Source organism: Onychostruthus taczanowskii, unplaced genomic scaffold (assembly GCF_017590055.1).
Source record: "Onychostruthus taczanowskii isolate IOZ18803 unplaced genomic scaffold, ASM1759005v1 scaffold185, whole genome shotgun sequence".
NCBI lineage: Eukaryota > Metazoa > Chordata > Aves > Passeriformes > Passeridae > Onychostruthus > Onychostruthus taczanowskii.
Genome location: NW_024499073.1, coordinates 156,859 through 178,632, shown reverse-complemented (window position 1 = coordinate 178,632; position 21,774 = coordinate 156,859). Strand labels below are relative to the sequence as shown.

Here is a 21,774-nt window from a genome sequence, read left to right as displayed (position 1 = left end):
GTAAAGAGGCATTCCTGTTGTTTGAAAGAACTTGAGATACAAAATCATCTCAAATATATTGTTTTGGTGTTATTCACCCACTTAAAATTACTACCATGAGCTGCTTGTCCATTACACAGAAAACCACTTCTTACTTGCATTTTTGTATTTCTTCAGGACTTTTATGTTTATGAAACAGTTTTTAAAATGCCTTCTGCTTCAAGTGTATCTTTTAAAAATAAGGGTAGTTCAGGTCAATGTAAAACTTACTGTTTGGGATGTAATGTTGCAGTCTGCAGTGGCTGGATTCAAAAACAGTGTTCCAGCCCAGATCACAAGCCAATAGATTTTCATGTTTGGAGCCTAGTAAAGAACAACATTTTTACATATCAAGACCAGAATTACCAGTGTTTTCTGTAGTGGTAGTTTAACTACCACTACAGTAGTAGTAGTTATTTCAATGATAGTTTAATAAATTTTGTTCTACATAAATACTTTGTAATGTAAAATTAATTGAAAAAACAGGGGTTATCAGAATTAATGAATTCAGCTTTCACTTAATTGAGCCAAACCTAAAATCCAGTGTGCAGACTGTATCAGCAAATAGAAAAGAGATTGATTAGACAAGCTAATAGAGAAAAGTATCATAAATGTATAAAACAAATAGGCAGGGCTGTACTCATTATTATCCTTGTTAAAGCAATTATGGGTACTGGAAGACTATGATTTGAGTGAACTGCAGAAAGTATTGATGTTTGCATGCTCTCCCCATACAATTTCTCTTGTTGCTCTGGCAGAGGCAGAGTGCTCTACTAGATGATTCTTGGTTTGTCCAGTCAGATTTCTTTTATGTTATGTAAATTACTAAGCATTTTGGTGAATATTTACTCAGAAGATAAATCTATTAATCTCTTTCTTGTCCATAATATAACCTATAACATGACATAAACCTGCACTTTTCTATTATGAAGGTATAGTTGTTATTCTGATCTTTGGAACTAAGTAAACATGGTTCTATCTCTAGTGATGGAATTCTTGTACTGATTCAAGCCTTCTTTTTTGAAAGTTAGGAAAGGTCCCGCAAATGGTATTCACTGTGACATTAACATCTCTCAAAGACAGGGTCTCTCAGTCATTGCCTTTGAATCAGACACTATTTGTAGTATCTATTAATTTTGAGCAGAAATGTTATACTATATCTGCAAGATGTTAAGTTAGTCCCTGTTTATGCCATTCATTATACTTGAATGAAAATGTTATGTAAAAGGTAATGAACCTTTAATTTTTCCAGTTTTTCTTTAGCATCTGAAAAGATAGGGTGGCAAGTTAATCTTAGTATCTCCTTGCCAGATTTCTATCTTGCAAAGTAATAGAAACTCAAAAGGTAAAGTGTAAGATACTTGTTTAAAGTGAGCTGTACACGACATCCACTGAATTTAACAGAAAAGAGTGGGGGAAATTACATGAAGAAGTTTAATTGCACTAACAATGCTAAGTATAGGCAGCCTGTCAGATTTACAAAACCTCCACCAGTCCTTAAAATGAGTGCTGGAAGGACTTTGCTTATCATAATGAAATAAATGAGGTCATAGAACAAACTGATTATTTGATAACTTCTATATATTTGCATATTCAGAGGATTGACCTCATTCACCTAAACTGAATCAGCCTGGACATTTCATAACTTCTTGGAAAGACAAGGAAGATAAATGCCACTTAAAATTCTCTGTTCCATTGTGTATTTCTACTTCTGTCAGAAACTCATACTGAATACAGAGGGAGTTTGTAAACCTTTTGCCACTTAGCCATTACCCGTGGCAAGGACAAGGGGTGCTAGCAGCAGCAGGCCCTGTGGAATTATGTTCCGTATTAAGTTTTGCACTTGTCAGTGGTGGTACTGGTGGCCTGCATGGTTTTTAGCCAGTTTGTTTATTGTTAGAGGAAGACATGATGCACTTTGAGAACTCCAAAAATGATAATTTTAACATCTTGGTCTTGCTTAAAGATACTGCTTCCTAGAAGTTCAGAAACAGAGCCGGTCTTAACCTGGCAATTTATAAATACAGATTAATAGTATTATTGTAGTTTTCAGATTACAAGACAAAAGCTGTCTTAAACAGAATGAGAAGTATTCTATTAATAGTATTAAGTATTGTTTTTAATGTTAATCTGTAAGTTAATAACAAGCAAGTTGAAAAAGTTGTACATATGTCTATGTCCAAAACATAACTCCTAGCTCCTACGTACGTTTCTGCTGAAAAGGTAGGAATTTCTTACAAATGAGACTGCCTGCATTTTGTGTGTGTGAACCTGTGTAATCAGTAAAAGAACAGGAAAGAATCTGAAATTTTAATTGCAGTTTAGCATTTTACTAGAACAAGATTTTACGAGCTGCTACTTAAACTAGCTGCTTTGAAAAGAGACTTAGCCTGGCAATACACTGGCAATACATTGGTAGTACTTTGATATTTCCTTGTAATTAGAAGAGCTTTCTTAAAAATTTCCATCTGAGAACTTTGAAAACTATATAATTTAAAAATAATGTAATTCTATAAGTACACTTACTTATAAGTGTACACTTACTTATAGAATTGGTCTGTTGTTCAGTCTGTTCCTCAGCTTTGTAATGAGGTAGAATTTACTTAACAACTCAGCATGTCCAAGGTTCATACTAATTCCTGAAATTTTAATGTACCTTGTGATGTGTTTGCTTCCAGTCTAACAAAAAGTTACAGTAATGAATCTTTGCCTGCATTTTGAAATAGACTTGCCAAGTGTCTTACCTTTCGGTTGCTTCTGAGAGGTATCATATGTACACATATGTAGATTTTTCAGTGCGCTGGCAAGAAATAATATGGTGAAACAGCACTTTGTTTTTCTTCAACCTTTGTACCTGATGAATAACCAGCCAGTGTAAAAAAAAATAATAAACCTAGAAAATCCTTAGCAAAAGATTGACTAAGTTGAGCAACTTCTTATGATCATCTTGGATTTAATTGGATCAGCAGCCAATAGGAAAGCCTAAATGTAGTATGGTGAAGTGTCAAGTTCCAGATCATGGAGGAAGCAGTGAGTTTAAATGCCACAGGTGATTTACAAGCAAGTTGAGTTATAATCAATTAAAGAAATGCTGGAGACAGAAACTGCAAATCTTTTGATCGTTCATCAAATGAAGAGAATGTCAGGATATTTGCATACCAAAGTAAAGCTTCCTTGTTCTGCTTAACTCTGAATGCTTGTGTTTTGGAAATATCATTGTCAGAGGAGCTGCAGGGTCACAGATAAAGCTCATTATTTACAGAGAATTACATGCATTGTAAGGATGTCTGTAATTGGGGCTGTATTTCAGGAAGAAGTTATAAAAACAAATCATACTTGATCTGTAGTGAATGTCTATGTACAGGCTGAAAAAAAGTGATTATATTGATATACAAGTGCTGTGTCCTATAAATTTTTACTTGCGTTAGTGCTCATTCTGTCCAATACGTATCACCAAACTACAGAACAGTTAATCTCCTTTCCATCTCCATACATCTCCAATACGTGGCTTTATAAATTGTTTTACTTCACTCTGTCTTTGTTGTTATTGGCACTTTTGTTTTGCATAATATCTCAAAACATTCCACAATTTTTCCAAGCGTCATCCCTGATTCAGCTTCATGCATAGTGTTCAAATTACTTCTGTAATGAATTGTGTTTCTGTGACAGCCATTGCTGATTTTTTCATTGCCTCTTGAAAAATCACTAAGTTGCAGCCTCCCCTCACCAGGTTTCTGCCAGAGAAGATGCATCACTATAAGTCAGACATTTCTAGTCTCAAGGACATGCTGGATCATCTTGAAGTATTTAGCCAGGAGTCTATATCATGTAAGAAAAGGAGAATTGCTTCATGTGAAGAGACTACTCTGTAGTGTGTCCACACACTTTAAATAGAGGGGGCTGGAAAAGTAGGCTTCTTTCCTTGTCCTGCCTCGCACACTTTAAATCTCAGGCAAAAATGAGAGAAATCCCATAGAGTTTGGAAACACAACTGCCCTCAAGAATGATATTGCTATACATGTAGCAAACTATTCTCACTCTTTTGAAGGTTCCAATGATCTCCGGGAAAAGCACTGTGTTTGTATTTAAATACAAGCTCCCTCTAAGCCATACTGCAATGTCTCCAGGAGAATCACATCTAGAGTGGAGATTTCTTCTGAAGATCAGCACCATCAGCATTTTGTTGAATTTCTTACTGCACTTTCTTGATTTTCTTTCTTCCATGTCCACAGTTGGGCTTGATTTGAGAGAAGCTATCACTGCTGAGACTTTGCAGCAGTTTTCCTAGGTCCACATTGAGGCATGAGGCACACTCAATAAACAAGCAGCATGAAAGCTCCCTGACATCTCCTAGCTCCATGCCTTCCAAAAGGTCTTGGATCAAACTACTCATGTAGCTTAAAAAATAGCTCCTTTCCATTACCACATGTAAAATAATTCACCATTTATAAACTGTTGCTCATGCAGTCAGAGCATTGGACTGGGTCTGAATAAATTAGTTTTAGTCTCAAGAAGGTATTAGATTTAATGTCATGTTGCAACTATCCAGTATTTCTTATGCAGTCTCAGTACACTCCAAATTTGGCATATTAAGTGGGACATCATGATTTTGATTTTTTTCATCATCATCAGGTCCAAAGCATTTTTGCGTCACAGCCTGCTAACCTGACAGAATTGCTACATAATATCCTCAGTTTCCTGGAGATTATGGATCTTTCTTGGAAGCTGGTTGGAAGTGGTTGCATTTTTGAAACTCTTTTGAGAATTCCTTGTAAGTGATAAATACTGTGGGGAAAGGCTGAGAGAACTTGTATTGTTTAATTTCTAGAAGAGAAGGCTTAGTGAATATTTTATTGACGTAACTACCTGATGGGCAGGGGTTGAGAAAATGGAGCTGCTCTCAGTGATGTCTAAGGACACTGACCACATATTAGAGAACAGGAAAGTCCCTTTAAATATCAGGAAAAACTCTTCCTTTTGTTAGAGTATACAAACATCAAAGCATTGCCAAAACACGTTGTGGTTGTATCCATCCTTCAAGATACTGAAAACCTGAAAAAGACACTGACATCCTGCTCTAGGTGACAGTGCTTTGAGTAGTGCACAGGTTGGACTGGACAACCTTCAGAAGTCTATTCCAATGTCAACTCTACTCTGCTTCTACAATATTTTCATTATTTCCTTACCCTGAAATTATCATTGTGCAGTTCCGCTGTTTTGCATCATCTCTTAAACTGGAGGGCATTCTTGTCTTCAGTCTTTGATCCAGTAGTGTCACTTACACAATTTACAACTTGTCTTCTTGTAACTCAGGAAAAGTTAATGACAAATAGAAGAAAAAAATATCCTGAAGGAAGGTATTCAGCTGATTTTGTCATTTTTAACAGGAGAATTCACTCTGGAAACAACCAAACCATTTTAGCAATCTTTCATGAACAATGAAGGGAAATAAGGTATACTCTTCAGGGTCTCTGTTTTAATTTCCTTTAAGTATGTTCTCAATTAGACATTCCAGCTTTCAGGAATTTCATAGAAATTACTAGACTTATCGTAAAACAGTGAGAGCAATTCTTTATGTGTTCTTTAAATCTGCTAAGACAGTTGCTTGTAGCTCACTGTAGCTGGAATGGTAAAGTTTTTGTATTTGCAATTGATTTTATAACAAGAATAAAGTCCTGAATCAAGAATGTAAAAATTACCTAATTTCTTAGTTATTGCATAGTTAAAAAACTGCACTGCTCAGACCTCTGAAACCAGTCTCCATTCTATAGTAATCAACAATTCTTTGCGAAGAGTAATCTGTTCTTCATCGTCATCTGGTGCTGTCAAGTCCTGATATCTGTATTATATTTTCTTTATGTGCATTCACAAATTGCATATCTGCTTCCTTATTTCAAACTGCTTTTTGTTGCTCCAGAAATCCACTGATTGAGAGGTAGTACCTTACTTTTGCCAGTGTTGAGACCAATACAGATAGACAGTGTGGGAGTTGGAAAATACCATGTGGGTATTATAAAGGCAGAGAATTCTTTGTCTTCTCTACATTTTGTGAATGTTTTTATCACTAATTCGGCTCCAAGATTAGATACAAGTTGGTAACGCTCTTTTATAGCATTTAGGTGTTTTGTGTTATACTGAGCACTTCAGTGAGGCTGAAGGAATAGAGGCTGGAGTTTGAAATGAGTGCTTACAATATATATTTACCAGTAAAAGTTACAAAAACATTATATTTTTGCAGCACAGAAAAGTTAATTCAAGCTGTAGAAGAAGATATCGAGCATGAAAAAGTTGTGGCAGATGACATAATGAAAGATATGTCACAGGAAAATCAAGCTAAATATCTGGAGATAAAAGCTGCCAATGAGAAACTCTCCCAGGTTGGCTTGTTCATTCCATTATGCTTACCTAAAATATTTCTTCTGGCTTCTTGGAGTTTAGATAAAATTTAAATACTAAAAAACTTGACAGCAGAGTAGTGCAATAAAAAAGCTTGCTGGTATCTTAATCAATTGTAGAAGTACCTGAAAATAGAGCAGTTGACTAAGATGAAATACTTTGCCTTCTTATATTTCATACTTTAAGAAGAAATAATGTTCACAATTTTCTGTTTGAATTTAGGGTTTGACATGCAGTTTTTAAAAGCCACTGCAATACTTAGATGTTTCATCATGTGTAAAAAAACAAACAAAAAGGAAACTAACCCCAGCAATTTTTGTAGTTCACTTGAATAGAAATTTTTATCCTTGTGTGCAAAAGTGAATCTAACTAGCCTTCTATGATTATTATTATTATTAATATTAATATTATTATTACTATTATTGTTGTTGTTATTGTATGTCAGAATGTATCAGAAAAAATTAACTGGGCTGTATAAAATGTGTGTTACTTCACTAATCCTTATGTTAACAACAGGAGTAACACTTCTCTGCTCTCTGGGACAATCTAGTTCAAGCATACTGTCTTAAAAGATCCTCTGTATAGTCTGTACAGAGATGAGTTCCATGTTTCTCTCTGTCTTAGAATGAGCTGAATCAGTAGTCAGGGCTTACCTGTCTCTTTCTGGACTGTGAAGAAACAGTCATGGTTCAGATTTTAAAATTTGACTCTAAACTCCTGAAGTACAGATAATAAGTTCTACTGGTTTAAAAATTTAAATTTGATTTAAAAAAAAAAAAAAAAAGTAGAAAAAGGGGAAACAATTTTTTGGTGGTAGCCCACTTAGTTATTGCAAATAGCCCAGTAGTTATTGCAAATAACAATGATAAGAGTAATGGAAAAGTTGGATGCTGCAAGCGTTTACTAACTCTGAGTTATGTGAAGGAGCTGGACAGAGTCTTGTCTTTCAAATTTTTAAGAGCAGCAATGGAACAGTGTACAGCATTTTATACATACTAAGGTTTAGAGCAAAAAAGTAATTAAGTAGTAATTTTTATCTGAATTTTGTATTTTGCTTCCTCTTTAGGAATTGGTTGTTCAACAGCAGGAATTGGATGCACTAAATGTAAAGGAAGAGAGTCTAAGAGCTGTATGTATGATAACAAGTAGGCTCTATACTAACCTTTCCTGAACACTAGTGTTAAGAATAATGCAGTCAAAAAAATACCTATAATTTCTTTTCCTTAAATTTTCAGATACTGTAGGAGCATGCTCTAGTAGGGGAAGGCAAATCTGCCTCTCTGATTCCACTAATAATTTCTAATCAGTTTTGAGTGAAAATGTCTTCTTGAGGGAAATTTTTTCATATTGGATCTTTTATGAATAAAAGGATCTATGATTGAAGCATACAGTCAGAAAGTATAATTTTCAAATACTGCTAGATATTTTTCAGTCCTTTTGAATGTTGTACATAGTTTGAAATCCCCTAGAAACTCCTCAGAAAATTGGCCCAAGGAAGAACTTGTAAATCAAGAAGTAGCTGATTGGGATATTCTATTCCAGAAAATGCAGTATTAACAATATGGATTATAAATTTTACTTTTTATGAAGTGCTTTTTGCTGTCTCTGTGTTTTTTGTAAGAAATAAGCTTCAATTGAAATGTATAAGTAAGTGTTGCTTAACTAAAACATGATTGCTGCAATGCCCATCAGAATATAGCTAGTAGGTGTTTGCTTTTCCCAACAGGAAATAGCACACTCTGGGGTGAAACAGGAAGCTGTGCAGTTGTATGAAAAGCTCCATGAGCTCAAGGAACGTCGAGATCGAATGATTGCTGAGGATAAGAACATAGATTCTCCACAGGAGGAAAGAGAGAGATTACTAAAGCAGGCAAGAATAGAAAATATTGTTATGTAAAGGATTCTCCAAGTCAGTATTATTAGGGGTTATAATACTTGAAAATACTTAGGTTTTAACTTTGCCTTTATTTGTGCACTAGGCAGTGCAAATAATCTGACATTAAAAATAGTTAATGAATTGGAAAGTTGGGATATTTCAGGTTCAGCCAAATGCTGGAGACCTATTGTAGTGGGTTCAGAGGGGGGCTGTGAAGATGATCCCAGGTCTGGAGCACCTCTTCTATGAAGAAAAGATGAGACAGTTTGAGCTGTTCATCCTGGAGAAGAGAAAGCTGAAGCGACCCAAAGCAAAGTCTAGTACCTAAAGAGGGTTTATAAAAAAGTGGGTGAGTGACTTTTACACAGGCAGAAAATTATAGGATGGGGGAAACTGTTTTAAACTAAAAGAAGATTGAGACTAGATGTTACAAAGAAATTCTTTTCTGTGAGGGTGGTGAGGCACTGGAACACGTGGATGCCCCATCCCTGGAAGTGTTCAAGGCCAAGTTGGATGGGGGCCCTGATCGAGTGGATGGCATCCCTGCCCATGGCAGGGCTGGGGAGTAGGGGGAAGGGTGAGTTGGAAATAGGTGATCTTTAAAGTCCTTTATAACCCAAACCAATCTGTTATTTTAAGAAAACAAAGTTGGTATGATGAGGTTTTCAGGTGGTTCACTTGCTCCTATTTATGAGACATGTTGGTTGGGAAAACTGCTCCAGTTGAGCGGCTCTTGTAACCTAACTGCAGAGAGTATCCTTGTGAGGTAGTGAACAGGTATACTAGTCCAGGAGTAGTTAGATCAGTTTACAATAGCTTGTGCTGTAACTAGCCTTTTATACCTTATAGATTATTGGTCTGAATGACCAATGGTAAGTGTGTTTCATTATTTAAAGTATGATTTAGAAGACATATGGAAGACATAATGCTTAAATCATCACTATTTTTTGGACTATGTCACAAATTTGTGATTTCAAATGCTAAGTTTCTATTCCCTGTATTTTGAATTCAGATTTTTTTAAATAATTTTCCTTTTATAACTTGTAGATTTAATTTCATGTGTTAAAGTTGTTGAACTTTTTTATAGGTTAAAGATGATAGTCAAAAAATTGCAAGCATGGAAAGACAGTGAGTAACCCCATTATACTGTTGCTATAAATTACATGTACACTCTAAAGACACATGGTTATGTTCCTTCACAAAGTCTATTTCTATAGACTTTTAGAACATCACCACATCTTCAAACATGTACTAGTCTTACTAACCTTCCACAGAGAATAGAATATGTTCTTCTGTTTCAGGTGAGCAAGTTGTATAGTGATAAGACATTTAGATCTGCATAATAAGATACTTCCATCCCTTAAGAACACACCTTGCGTATATAAATTCGTAATAGCACTGACATAAATTTGTTTAAGGCTGAAGAAGACATTGATTTGTAAGATGCTCCTCTGAGGCAGCTATAAAATTGAACCGTCATTAAGTTTGTTTATGTGTTCTTAAAACTTAAGAGTTACGAAAGTTCCATTTGAAAGAGTAGAAGGGCATTGCTTCTTGATTCTGAGGTACTGAGCCTTTCCAAAGACTGGCCAGAAAGTCAAGTAAATCTTATAATAAATAGTAATGCATTGAGGGGGAAATAAAACAGTACAATGTTTTCTGGTTTTGATTCTTTTGATTTCTCTTTCTTGAAAGAAAAACTGAGATAATTCATAAAATCTCTTAGAAACAATATTAAATTCTTTTAAGCAATATTCCGAACTATAATTATTTGTTAATTTTTAGTGCATTTTAATTGGATAATAAGTTGCTTAACAGAATTTTTTAATGAATAACAATAACAAAGAATTGTATTTGAGATTTTATGTAGAAATATATTAAAGGTAGTTTCATATCACACTTTGAGTGATTATGTAGTAGAGCAATTTATTTGGAAAATTCTTAATGGATTTTACTAAATACAGTTTAAGGAGTACACTTATTGCAGTTTAACAATTATGTTGTACCTCTTTGAAGCTGAATAGCAACGAACAGAGGGACTAGTTGAGTAAGTTAAGAATTACTGATGACTCAACAAAAATTGTTTTTTAATAAAAAGGAGATACAGAACTTCTATTTAATAAACACAGGACTAAGTGATAGGTGATTTACAAATACCTTTTTTAATAACAAGAATCATCCTGATATTCTTTTGGTTTTGATAAATTTATATTTTCTATTTTTATTCTTGACTTTTCAATTTTGTCTAAAATCAAGTAAGTATTTTACAACACAGTTTTAACCTTGACTTTCATTATCTATTTGTTAGGTTGGCAGAAGTAAAAGAAAAAATAGATTATTTTAAAAAGGTCATTCAACGACTTGATACAGATCTGGAGAACCATCGAGGTAATATGATTAGAGTTGTAGCAGACTGCAGAGCTGAATCTGTTTGTTCTATAACAAACCATTATACTTAGGAGTTGCTTAAAACTTTGAGGCTTATGCAGTAAGTCAAGTACTCATCAGCATGAGAAGTTCTGTGCCGCAGGTACAGCCTTTTTTTTTGGACATAACAAATGGGAAGTAGCCACCTTTAGTGATGCATTCAACAAGTTCATATAAAATAATAGGACAGCTGTCTGGTTTTCTGTCCAATTTTATTTTTAATATTGTTTGGGAAATAGAAGTTTGTCTTACTAGAAGCACTGCAGAACAAACTCATATTTAGAAATGCTTTCATTAATTTTATCTTTTACATGATCTGTTACACTATCAGCAAATGTGGAACTGAGGATATTTAATAGCAATGTGTAAAGTAGACTGAGTTCAGTATTATTTTTATCTGTCTTTGAAACTTCTTGGGTTGATTTCAGCAAGAAGTGTTTGTAAACTGCCCAGTAATGGCCTTAGCTTATACTGACCTCCAGCAAACACATGCTGCTAGTGCTTAGGCTGGGTTAGTTTGAAATTTGTCCTAGCACTGGAAGTTAAGGTTCTGTGATTAATTCCTCTTTTGGAGGAAGTAACTTCAGTTTGAACACAGTCCCTTAAAAGCTGTAACACGTTCTACATAAAAGGAAGATCCATGCAATGGAAAACTGTCTTTTGATTATAAGAAATCTTGTTCAGATGGGAATTACATAAATATATGCCTGCACTCTGAAAGTCTTTATGACAAATTATTTAACCCCTATAGGATTAAGGAATTGATGTCCCTCTTACTTTATGCCTTTTTTTGTGCAATCAATGTAAAATCTGGCTGTAAGTTTATTCCAGGTGAATAAATATCTAAAAATCTGCCTCTAAACAAATGTTTCAGACATCTGTCTATCATTTTTTGCATGGCAAAATATTTCATATTCCTACATATGTAGAAATGAAATATTCTACATATTTCATTTTTTTTAATTAAAAAAAATGCTTCATTTTTAAAAAAATAATTTATTAAGACTGCTTTATTAGCTTTGTGTTTCCAGATAATATAATTGCAAACTTTATTGTTCTTTAATTTTTCCTTTTTTTTTTTTTTGGCTTGCAACCATTTTTTATTTTAACTTTGGAGAAATACAGAAGGTAAGAAGTGAGTTGCTTTTCACATTTTATAGTTCAGTGCACACACACAATCATTCATTGCTGGACTGTGTCTTTCACTGTTTATGAAAAAGAAATCTATTGAAGAAGAGTTTGAAGCATATGTAGAAGAAAGCACGTGGGCTTTGTCAGCATATCAGAACCAGTCAGAATATTCAGAATCAAGTTACTTTGTGGTATAATGCAGAGGGAATTATACCTCTTTGTGTAACACAGAGGGACTAAAGATATTAATAAAGAGTAGCTTTAAGACACAGAAATGTAAACTCCCAATTCTGTCTTCTCTAGTGAATGGAGAGAAATTCACAGAGGGCCATTCATACTTCTGCTCTAAATCAGTATCTTGGTGTGTCCTTGAAATTCCTATGCTCTGTCCCTCCCCAGTGACTTTACTTCTGGATCAGTATTTAAACTTCGTTACATAACATTCCCAAAATTCAGCTCTAAAGGTTTTTATGTAAATATCAGGTAAAATAGCCGGTAAAAAAAAATAGACATTTTAACAAAGGATGATTTAATATTTTAGGGTACATATTTCAGTGATAGAAATATTTCTGAGCAGCAAAAAGACTAAACATACAATGTTGAAATAACTATTTTTAGGTTTTGCCTGAAAAAAATCTAAATAAGTAAATAATTCATCCACTTATTACATGACCTATATACTAGCAGTAAACTTTGATTAGTCAAAGTCAGCATTAACTTATAATGCTACAGACTTAACCCTTCATTCATTGAAGATGAGGTAAAAATAGTTGTCTATTAGTGGTGTATTTGAAAGAAAACTTACAGAAAAGACATCTCAAAGTTGTGGTCTTCAAATATTTTTTTCTATAAACACTTGACAGATCATGTGACTCTGTTTCATGGCTCACCATTACTGGAATTTTTAAGAGTAGAGCAGGCTGAGTCATTAACTATTGGAGTCATTAACTATTAACTTACCTTGCAAAATGAAAGACAGAGTCCAACAAGGAGCCAAGCCACAGCTGCAAGGAAGCTGAAGGAGAATTTAAGTCCCTTACGGCCCCTCAGGTGTTACTACTGTTTGTGTATAGCAGATAAAAAGGAAAGCATGGGGGTGCACAAATAAAAAGTCCTAGAGAAATTTGCTTGCTCAGTTTTATCTGTACCTATTTGATTCTTTTACTTTGTATCCTTTAAAATTAAAATATTGTGTTAAAAATAAAACAGACTCAATTAACAATGTGGATGTTTGAAACTTCATATTATTTGTCATCTTCTTGTGACAGATATATCAGGTGTCCCACTTTACCAATACATATAAATTATGAGTTAATTATAATCAGTAGTTGAATTTAAAAATAGGGTGAATATGAATGTTATTCCTTACTTCAATAGCAGTATATTGAAGGTATATGGAAATGTTGTTTCCAACTTAATTGTAGAAAGCTTTCTATGCATTTTATTTTCCTAGACCATTGCTTATACAGTTCTCCTGTTTATTTCCTTGAGATTATCACTTGCAGGCTGCATATCCTTACGAAAGTGCATTCTAATAGGTGAAAGTGCAGTTGAAGTGGCTCATATATTAAACAGGGCTGTAGAAAGTCTTAACTAATCATGGTGCCGAAATACAAAGAAGCATTTTTTCTCTATTATTGAAATTCACTTGACTTCAGAAATACCCTGTGAATTTCCTTTGTCCAGTCCAAGTATTTATCTCACTCCTGTCCATCAGAAGTTGTAACCCTGAAAGGTTGTCAAAATTGCATTGAAGCTGATTTATTATGCTGTCTTCTTTTTTAATATACAGATATATATGATATAGTTAGTTGAACTGACTACATTAAATGAAATAGGATGAATCCTGTAGTTCCTGGGCATGTAAAAATTTTATTTTTGAAACAAACATTTTGCCTTCCTGAAGGAATGCAGGCCTGAGACAAGATAAAGTTAAATCAATGTTACATCTCTTGTAGGGGAAGAAAATTGGAAATACAAGGAGTTGAAGAAGAGGGAAGAGAGCATGGACAGTAAGTTGTCTAATATTATTTAGCCGTACATTTTATATATATATATATATATATATATGTGTGTGTGTGTGTGTAATTAAGCCTAATTTCACTAAATTACAGGTTTTGTTTTACTGTTAAAAATGTTAATTTATAGCTGCAAAGAACTGATGTGCTGATATTTGTATAAAGGTCTGCAGTCTTGTTCTTTCAAGGATTTTCGTCAACCATTAAATATCTTAGGAACTTTATTTTATGAAAGCAAAGCTGTAATTAATGGAATGAGTGATTAAAAGCAAAACTTCAACGTGGAAGACTGTAGATATAATGTAATTTTATGAAATTAGGCCTTCTCATATCTATTTACTCAAGATGAATGTTGCTAAAGCTTTGTTACATGTCAAAAAGTTTTAATGTTGCAGAAACTTTAGTGGCAACTAACAGAGGATGAAAACAACTGACTTTAAGTATACCTATTCCTTGTATACTGTAGGAGACAGCTTACAAAAAAGTTGGTCTGTCACTCAGCAAAAGGGATAATGCCAGTAAACATGCTATGCAGGCTCAAGGGATATAATCCCTTTTTTTAAGTGTTCTCTAAAAATGTTCTATATAACTTGTGGCTGTCATGATACTGAGAGAAAGGTCTCAGCTGGTAGTAAAAGATTAATAAAAAACACAGCAAGTTTCTGTGTTTTCAAATTGCCAAGTTTCCTGAGAAGCAGAGACAAAAGCTCACTTGATCTGGATTTTCCATATTAATACAGATGGGGTCTGCAGGGCTTGACATTTTGGATTTTGGTTCTGCTTCATTAAAGGTTATTGCTAAAGTTACAGACCAGTTAGTGATTTGGGGGACTTGAGACCTGGGAGATTTGGGGGAACATGCCAGGAGTCTTAAGAACAGGGAAAGAGGAAATATGATGGCTATGCAGAGGAAGACGGGACAGGAAAATACAGGCCAGTCAGAATAGTATCATTTTCCACTAGAAATTTGGGAAAACTATGCAAGCTAACAATATGTAAATGTAACAGGAATGGGAATATGAATAACACTAATATTGATTTGTCAAGTACAAACAACTTTTTTTCCTTGTTTTGTGCCAGAAAAATACTGCAGAAAAAGGAAGGTGTAGCAGATTATGTGTACTTTAACTTCAATACAACTTCTGCTGCCTTGTGGCAGCAAGCTAGGCAAATATTGTCCATTATTAACCTATATTGTGCATTAAATTAAAAAAATCATTAATTTTTGGAAGATTCAGTGAGAATATATGAAAGGATGTACTGCGTAGTGTTTTGCAGTGTGTCACATGTTCATGTTAGTTAGTACTTTCTTAATCAGTTGGATGATGGGAGAAGCATCTGACAGAACAGTTACAAAAACTGGTCCATCAGAAAAGCTGAAATCATGTTGAAGGGCGTGGTTAGAATTTAGTATATATCTGTTATATTAGAAATTAATTACAAAAAAGTTTGGGAAGGACTAAGTGTAAGTTTTTACACTTGGATAAAGTAATCCACAGCGAAAATGTGGAGTAGGGAGCGCTTCATTAGGTACAGCTCTGTGGTACGGCTCACAGAGTGAAAGACAAAGTGAACATGGCTGAGCAGTATCAAACTAACAAGGAAACTACCACAACAGTAGGTGTACATTGGAGTGTAGTTTTTTTGGACATCTGAAGTAATCTTTTTCCCTGAAGAATTTTTCAAATTCTTCAGATGGGAGTTCTGCTCATAAAGAAGGGGGCTGTCAGTCCTGAAGAAAACTGATGGGGGTATGCAGAAACCATCACCTGCAAGGAGATATAAAAATAATTTATCTTTTATTTTAGAAAATTTATGACAGTTGTCAAATGGGTAAAAAGGCTGTTTCAAATAATAATGGAATAATTTATTTCTACATATATGTGGAGGATAGAAAAGGAGTAACGTACCATTAAGTATAGAAAGATTTCAGGTTGGATATTAGTAAAAACTTCGTAACAATAAAAGGTACCAAGCATTGAAACAGATTGTCCAGGAGAACTGTAGAATATCAGGAGCTCTGTGTGTGAAGAATATCGACAAACATCTGAATTACTGGTAGATATAGCTGGTTTTGTCCTAGAGCAAGTGAATTAATTTGATGAGTTCTTGCACTCTCTTGCATTCAAGTGTTTTTTTGAAGCTGTGAAATACACAGTCTTCAAATGAAAAAGGGTCAATAAGCTAACAAGTTTCAAGGTCTCTACCAATTGGCTTTTAAATAAGCAATTAAAGTCAGCTATGTGAAATGGTACTGCTTCCAATTTAATACCAGCTTTTGACTGGAAACAACATTGCAACCATTAAAGTAAGAGCATTCTTTTTCATGTTTGTTAATCTCTAGATTTTCTAGCGACTTTTGAAGAAGTGAAGAATCAGGAATTGGAACGAAAGGCCCAAATAGAAGCCAACATTGTTGCACTCCTGGAGCACTCCAGCAGGGTAAACATGTAACATTTCCATCCTCCTTTGGCAAGCTAGGATTTTTGACACACAGAATAGAAGACTGGCTGGATAAAGAAGGATGGCGGATTTTATATATTTATCCTTATCTACATAATTTCTCTTAAAATGATTAAACATTAAACCATGTACAGCTGTAGTTAAAAAAAGGATTAGTTTAATTTCTCTCTTTTTCTGGGTGAAGAGTTTTGAACAGTATGTGATATTGTAACCAGAACAAAGGAATATTTTCATAATTTCTATAACTCTTCATCTCTGCTATAACTAACATTAATAATGATAAACATTTCCAAATACTGCAAATAAAACTACTGCAATATTTTGTTTATCCACAGTTTGCAAATCTCAGTTCATGGGTATTTTGTCACTAGTGTTACTGAACTAAAAATATTTCGGTTGTCCCTCTGATCTACCAAAAGTATGTCTGAACTACCCTGATGCATAATATTTAATGTAAATATTATAAATAAGTAATGTAGAAGTTCAGAAACTGTTCACATTTACAGTCTACCTTTTTTTTTTTTCACTTTCAAGACTTGTATTCCTTTTAATGTTTTTGGCTCCCATAGATTTTTTTATGTTATAGAAAACTTTTATCTGAGTAATATTTTGATTCTATGATTATTTTAATTATCTCTTTCAGTATAGTATACCATAAGGTATATTTTTGGCACTGTCACTTATTTTACAACAGGCCTATATGGTGGCACAGTTTATATTTGCTGCATATTTATTTCATCTGTCCTGGCCTGTCAATACATCTTTTATCAGAAGTTGGCAAATACAAATCATTCACATTTAAATCACGCAACTAACAGTCATAGGACAGGAGAGTTTCTTATTTGTCCAGTTGCCAGTTGTTGTTTCAAAAATACAGCATGTTCTTATAATTGTTGTTGGTAACACACAGAATCTGAATCATATGAAACAAATTTCATCTGTTACCAATCAAGACCTGAAGATTATGCAGGAAGACCTCACTTTCAAATCAAATGAAATGCAGAAATCACAGAGCACTGCTAACAATCTGATTACAGGTGAGATCAGCATTGGATTTTCTTATTAATTCCTTAAAATAATAAAGACTACCTGCATTGTTATACTGATATCATGTAGAACATTGCCAAATATTGGATACCAAGTGATCTCCAAATATTAAAATACAGTGATAAGTTCACAAATTGAAGTGCTTCTTGGTAACAAGTTATTTATTTTCTTCAGTACATTTCTATTTGTTTTATTTATTTCATAATATCTATTATCTATTAGATATTGTGTATGATATATTTATAATAGGTATGCATACTTATTTATATTTATCTTACTATTATCACTAAATTGTCATCTTCCTTGCACAGATATATGTTTAGCAAGTGTGTTTCAATACAGGGGTTGAATTGAGCTAGAATTTGATTTTACTAATACTTACCTCAGAATAAGATCTGTCATGATCTTGGTAAAGTGTTTAATAAACTGAATCAGAGTCTTCCACAGTTATCTAACCATGTATTATTTGTAAATGTAGTTCTTAGAATCACTTACTTATGGTTTATGCTTTTCCAAATGGATACGTACCATAGGCAATTAAATGACAACAGTGAATAGCTCTCAAATCCCGAGGCTTCAGTTCTGCAGAGTGAATACTCATTTTGACTTTCTTTTCTAAATACTCAAATACTTATTAGCATTTTGAAGATGTTCTCTGTAATTTCAAAAAGCAGGCAGTAGTTTTCTTTCATTGCCATACAAAGTATCTCTGTTGTTCATTATTTGCACTGTTTATGGTAGAATTGTCCTCACAACTCTGTGTCTTTGCCAATATCATTTTTGGTTCAGCAAACCTTTCCTTGTTTGTTTGGCTGAAAGGAAGGGGCAGGAATTAAGAAGGATAAATCATTTTCTTAGAAGGCTGTTTCATGTTGTACTTCATAGTAATTTTCAAAATAGGAGCCAGTATTGTGACTTCAAAGTAGTTATGAATAAATAAGAAGTTGTTTGGCACAAAATCTTAGAGAAATTGATTTTCTGTTATGTAATTTAACACTAGTGTTTGCTCATCTGCAAATACTAATTTTGCAGTTGTAGTGTAGTTTAAATTTCTGGGCCTTATATTAAAAGTTCAAATATGACTTTTTGTTCTTCCATGTAAGCATCATTTCTGACTATTTTCCAATATAATGATATTTTGGAAGCATGTAGTGCTATAGAGGTATTGAAAGAAAAATTTCTTTCTCTGTAAGGGAAGAGAAGGAAGTTACAGTACATAAATTTCAGCAAACAATTTAAGTTATTCCTAAGTAAATGTGTGACAGCTGGGATTCACAGATAGTATAAGAAACAAGATTCTTTCAGAAATACAGTGAGTGCTCAGTTTGCACAATTGAAGTTCCTTCTAATCTTTGAATTATAGCACAGTCATCTTCAAGATTCTTTTGTTATGATTAAAATCTGGATGTCCATATTTTCTGTCGTAACAAAGATATAAAAAGTCCTCCAGCAGAACCCTTAAAAAAATAAAAAAGAAAAGGAAATCATGAAGGGTAAACAAAAGTGCTGATGGCATAGTTTCCCAAAAACATTTCCCTGGGTCACTGTAGTTTGTTCTGAGAATTTGCCACTGTGTACACACTGCATGCTAGATGCTGCAACTTCATGGTCTATCAGAAGGAACTGGGCTGCATCCTCTTCCTGTCTCTTCCTCTAGAGGAATTTTGAGGTTTTTTCAGTTTTCAGGTTTTTTTCATTGAGTCTGCTGCTGGATAAGGATAAAATTTTCCCCTTCTGGTTTTTTTTCCTTTTCTCCAGAAAGTGTGAATGGATAGGAATATGCATTGCAGTTTCATCATAGTTGTATTAGACAGAACAGTCCGATAAATTTTTTTGCCTTTTTGGCATTTAGGTTGGTACTACTCTTTACATGTAAAATAAATTCCAACTAGTCAACTATGTATAATTTTAAAATAACAAAATGCAGGTATTAGAACAACTATATAATGAAGTGAAAATGCTGTGATGAGACTTAGGTAAATCCTCATGAACATCTATAGTTGTTTTCTGCTATTTCTCTCCAATCTCAGTTTATTTTGTAATTTTATTTTTTATCATTTCTGATCTAAAACTCTCACTTATTAATGTTCTTAAGCATTTGTCTTTAAAACACAGTGCTCTAGGAACAAGCAAAGTAAAGCAGTGATCTGTTCACTTGTGGTTTACAATCTGTCATTGACCAATGCCAGAAACTTCATTGTGAAGAAAAATATTTTCTTTTAAAATCCTGTTTTTAATTTGCATGGGAATTTTTTTATACTTATAGAAATGCCCCTTGCACATGGAGGACACTTTCAATCTTAACTTAATTATAAGCTTTCCTCAGGATAATTGCAAATGGTACAAAAACCTTGGTTTGTCTTTTTTTTTTTTTATTTTGAGGTCCCTAAAGAAATCATGCAAGTGCTCTGTAATATGCCAAAAATGCTGATAAAAGTGAGTGTTTCACTCTAAAATATAAGTATATGGCATAAATACACACGCAGAGAGATGAGTAGCAAAATCTTGCTCTGAGTGTGTTTTGATCAGGTGAGATTTTCCCCTATAAGTCCACTGACAGAACTATACTCCCAGTTTTTGGAAAGGTGAACTCTCCTTCTATCACATGGACACATCCATTTTCTTCTGCCTTAAAGATTTACACTGCCTTGGTTAAGTTGGGGAGGAAATTTTCTCTCCTTTTTTCAGCAGATCAGCACAAATCTCATGATGCAAACCTATGCCAAGAAAATTACAGTCTCATCCCTCTCAATAGCCCATGTTGCCTGATGCTTTAGAATGTGGGAAGAAAACTGCATTATCTGTGTTGTTCTTTTGAGTTAGACACAGATCTGAAACATATGATGATATAGCCATGTATTCAGTGTTCAGGAACATGAATAACATACAATGACAGGTCAGACCACAAAACCATCCAGCCTAAGTCTAGCCAGCATCTAGTCATTCCTGATTCCAGGTAAGTAACTTACCCCAAGAGTGAGTCAAAATATTTTTATTACTTCATGTATCTGTATTGTTTTTTCTCTCCCACATGTCTGGACACTTTCAGTCTCTACAGTCTTCTTTATGTCATAATCCACCCATGGTTGAATTGCTTTAATTACATAACTCTGTTATGCTTTTAATGGCATCTCAGAAGTAAATGCTGTATATTGTAGCATATGTTGATGTCGTAATTTGTGACACTTCTTTTTTGAAGAATATATGAAAGTGTTTTCCTGTACAAAGCAAATGTTTAGAGCAAGTTTCAGTATTTGTTGTCCTAAAACTAAGCCTTATCCATATTCAAACAGCACAAATAAAAATAACATGATGCTAAAATCTCATAAAAACACTTCTTTGATTTGCCTGCATTTTGTCTGCACTTCTATTGCATTGCAATAAACTTCTTGTAAGTTATCACCACTGCTTTGAGGTTGTAGTGCTATAATTAATTGTGTGGTGCTATAAACATTACAAATAGAAACACTGTGATACAGATCATTACATTTTCATTACTCTTCACTTATGGATTATAATACAGTAATTGTAGTGTTTGACTTGTGGCATGGTTGTGAATAGCAAATTTTTTATTTCCTTCACATTAATAGCTCCCATAAATATAAAAAATTAGAAGTATATTTAGGAGCTGTTTATATTGATTAAATATAGCATAAATCTGTATGTAATGGGTGATGTATTTTGAAACAAAAAGTACTGTTAATTAAAGATTTTGTTTCGTGACCTAGAGAGTCAAAAACTGCAGCTGGATCTACAGAAGATGGAACTCTTGGAGGGCAAGATGGTTGGTGAACTGGCTTCTCTTAAAGACAAAATTGAACAGACAAAAGCAGAGTTGGAGATCTACAATAATTTGCCAGCTCTTAAAGCATCAGGGGAAGAAAAGAAAAAGGTAATCAAAGGAATGAAACAAAGTGTGCTTTTGAACAGCTGGTGGAGGGGAATCCAGTTTTGTGACTGACAGTCCTTCTGACAGCTGAAAAAGAGGATTGCACATCAGTGCAAATTAATCCAAATACTATTTTGCTTATATGTGTGACTTGTTGACTGGGTGCATATAGCAGGTAGTCAGCTGGGTATCTTTTGATAGCCTTCTTCCACAAAATCTCCCCATTCTATTTTAGCGATTCAGCTAAACTCTTATGCAGTTTATTACTACCCATAGCTTTGAATTTAGCAATCTAACATGGAACACAAGCAAAAGAGAATTTCCTACAAATTCTTAATAACAGCATTCCCACTAGCGCTCATACAGTATTGTGTAAGCATACAACTTGGTCATAATCATTGATTATTATTTGTAGGACAGAGCATGAGAAAAGCACATGAGTTCTTTATGTATATGCATGTGGTCTTGTTCTAAAAGGAAAAAAAGTAGCATTTTGAAAGGTAAATTGA

The 21,774-nt window shown here is 33.9% G+C and overlaps 1 protein-coding gene across 4 annotated transcripts in view; it reads left to right on the top strand.

The window, feature by feature from the left end:
- The window catches only part of IFT74 (intraflagellar transport 74), a 35,860-nt gene that overhangs the window by 9,033 nt on the left and 5,053 nt on the right, over window positions 1-21,774 (top strand). For all 4 annotated transcript variants that reach the window (XM_041401115.1, XM_041401113.1, XM_041401114.1 and 1 more), the window contains 10 exons: window positions 6,257-6,395; window positions 7,481-7,543; window positions 8,141-8,284; window positions 9,378-9,418; window positions 10,599-10,678; window positions 11,843-11,845; window positions 13,807-13,860; window positions 16,211-16,308; window positions 17,240-17,366; window positions 21,105-21,268. In XM_041401115.1, coding sequence (XP_041257049.1) covers window positions 6,257-6,395; window positions 7,481-7,543; window positions 8,141-8,284; window positions 9,378-9,418; window positions 10,599-10,678; window positions 11,843-11,845; window positions 13,807-13,860; window positions 16,211-16,308; window positions 17,240-17,366; window positions 21,105-21,268 — 913 coding nt within the window. The remainder of the gene's footprint in view (window positions 1-6,256; window positions 6,396-7,480; window positions 7,544-8,140; window positions 8,285-9,377; window positions 9,419-10,598; window positions 10,679-11,842; window positions 11,846-13,806; window positions 13,861-16,210; window positions 16,309-17,239; window positions 17,367-21,104; window positions 21,269-21,774) is intronic.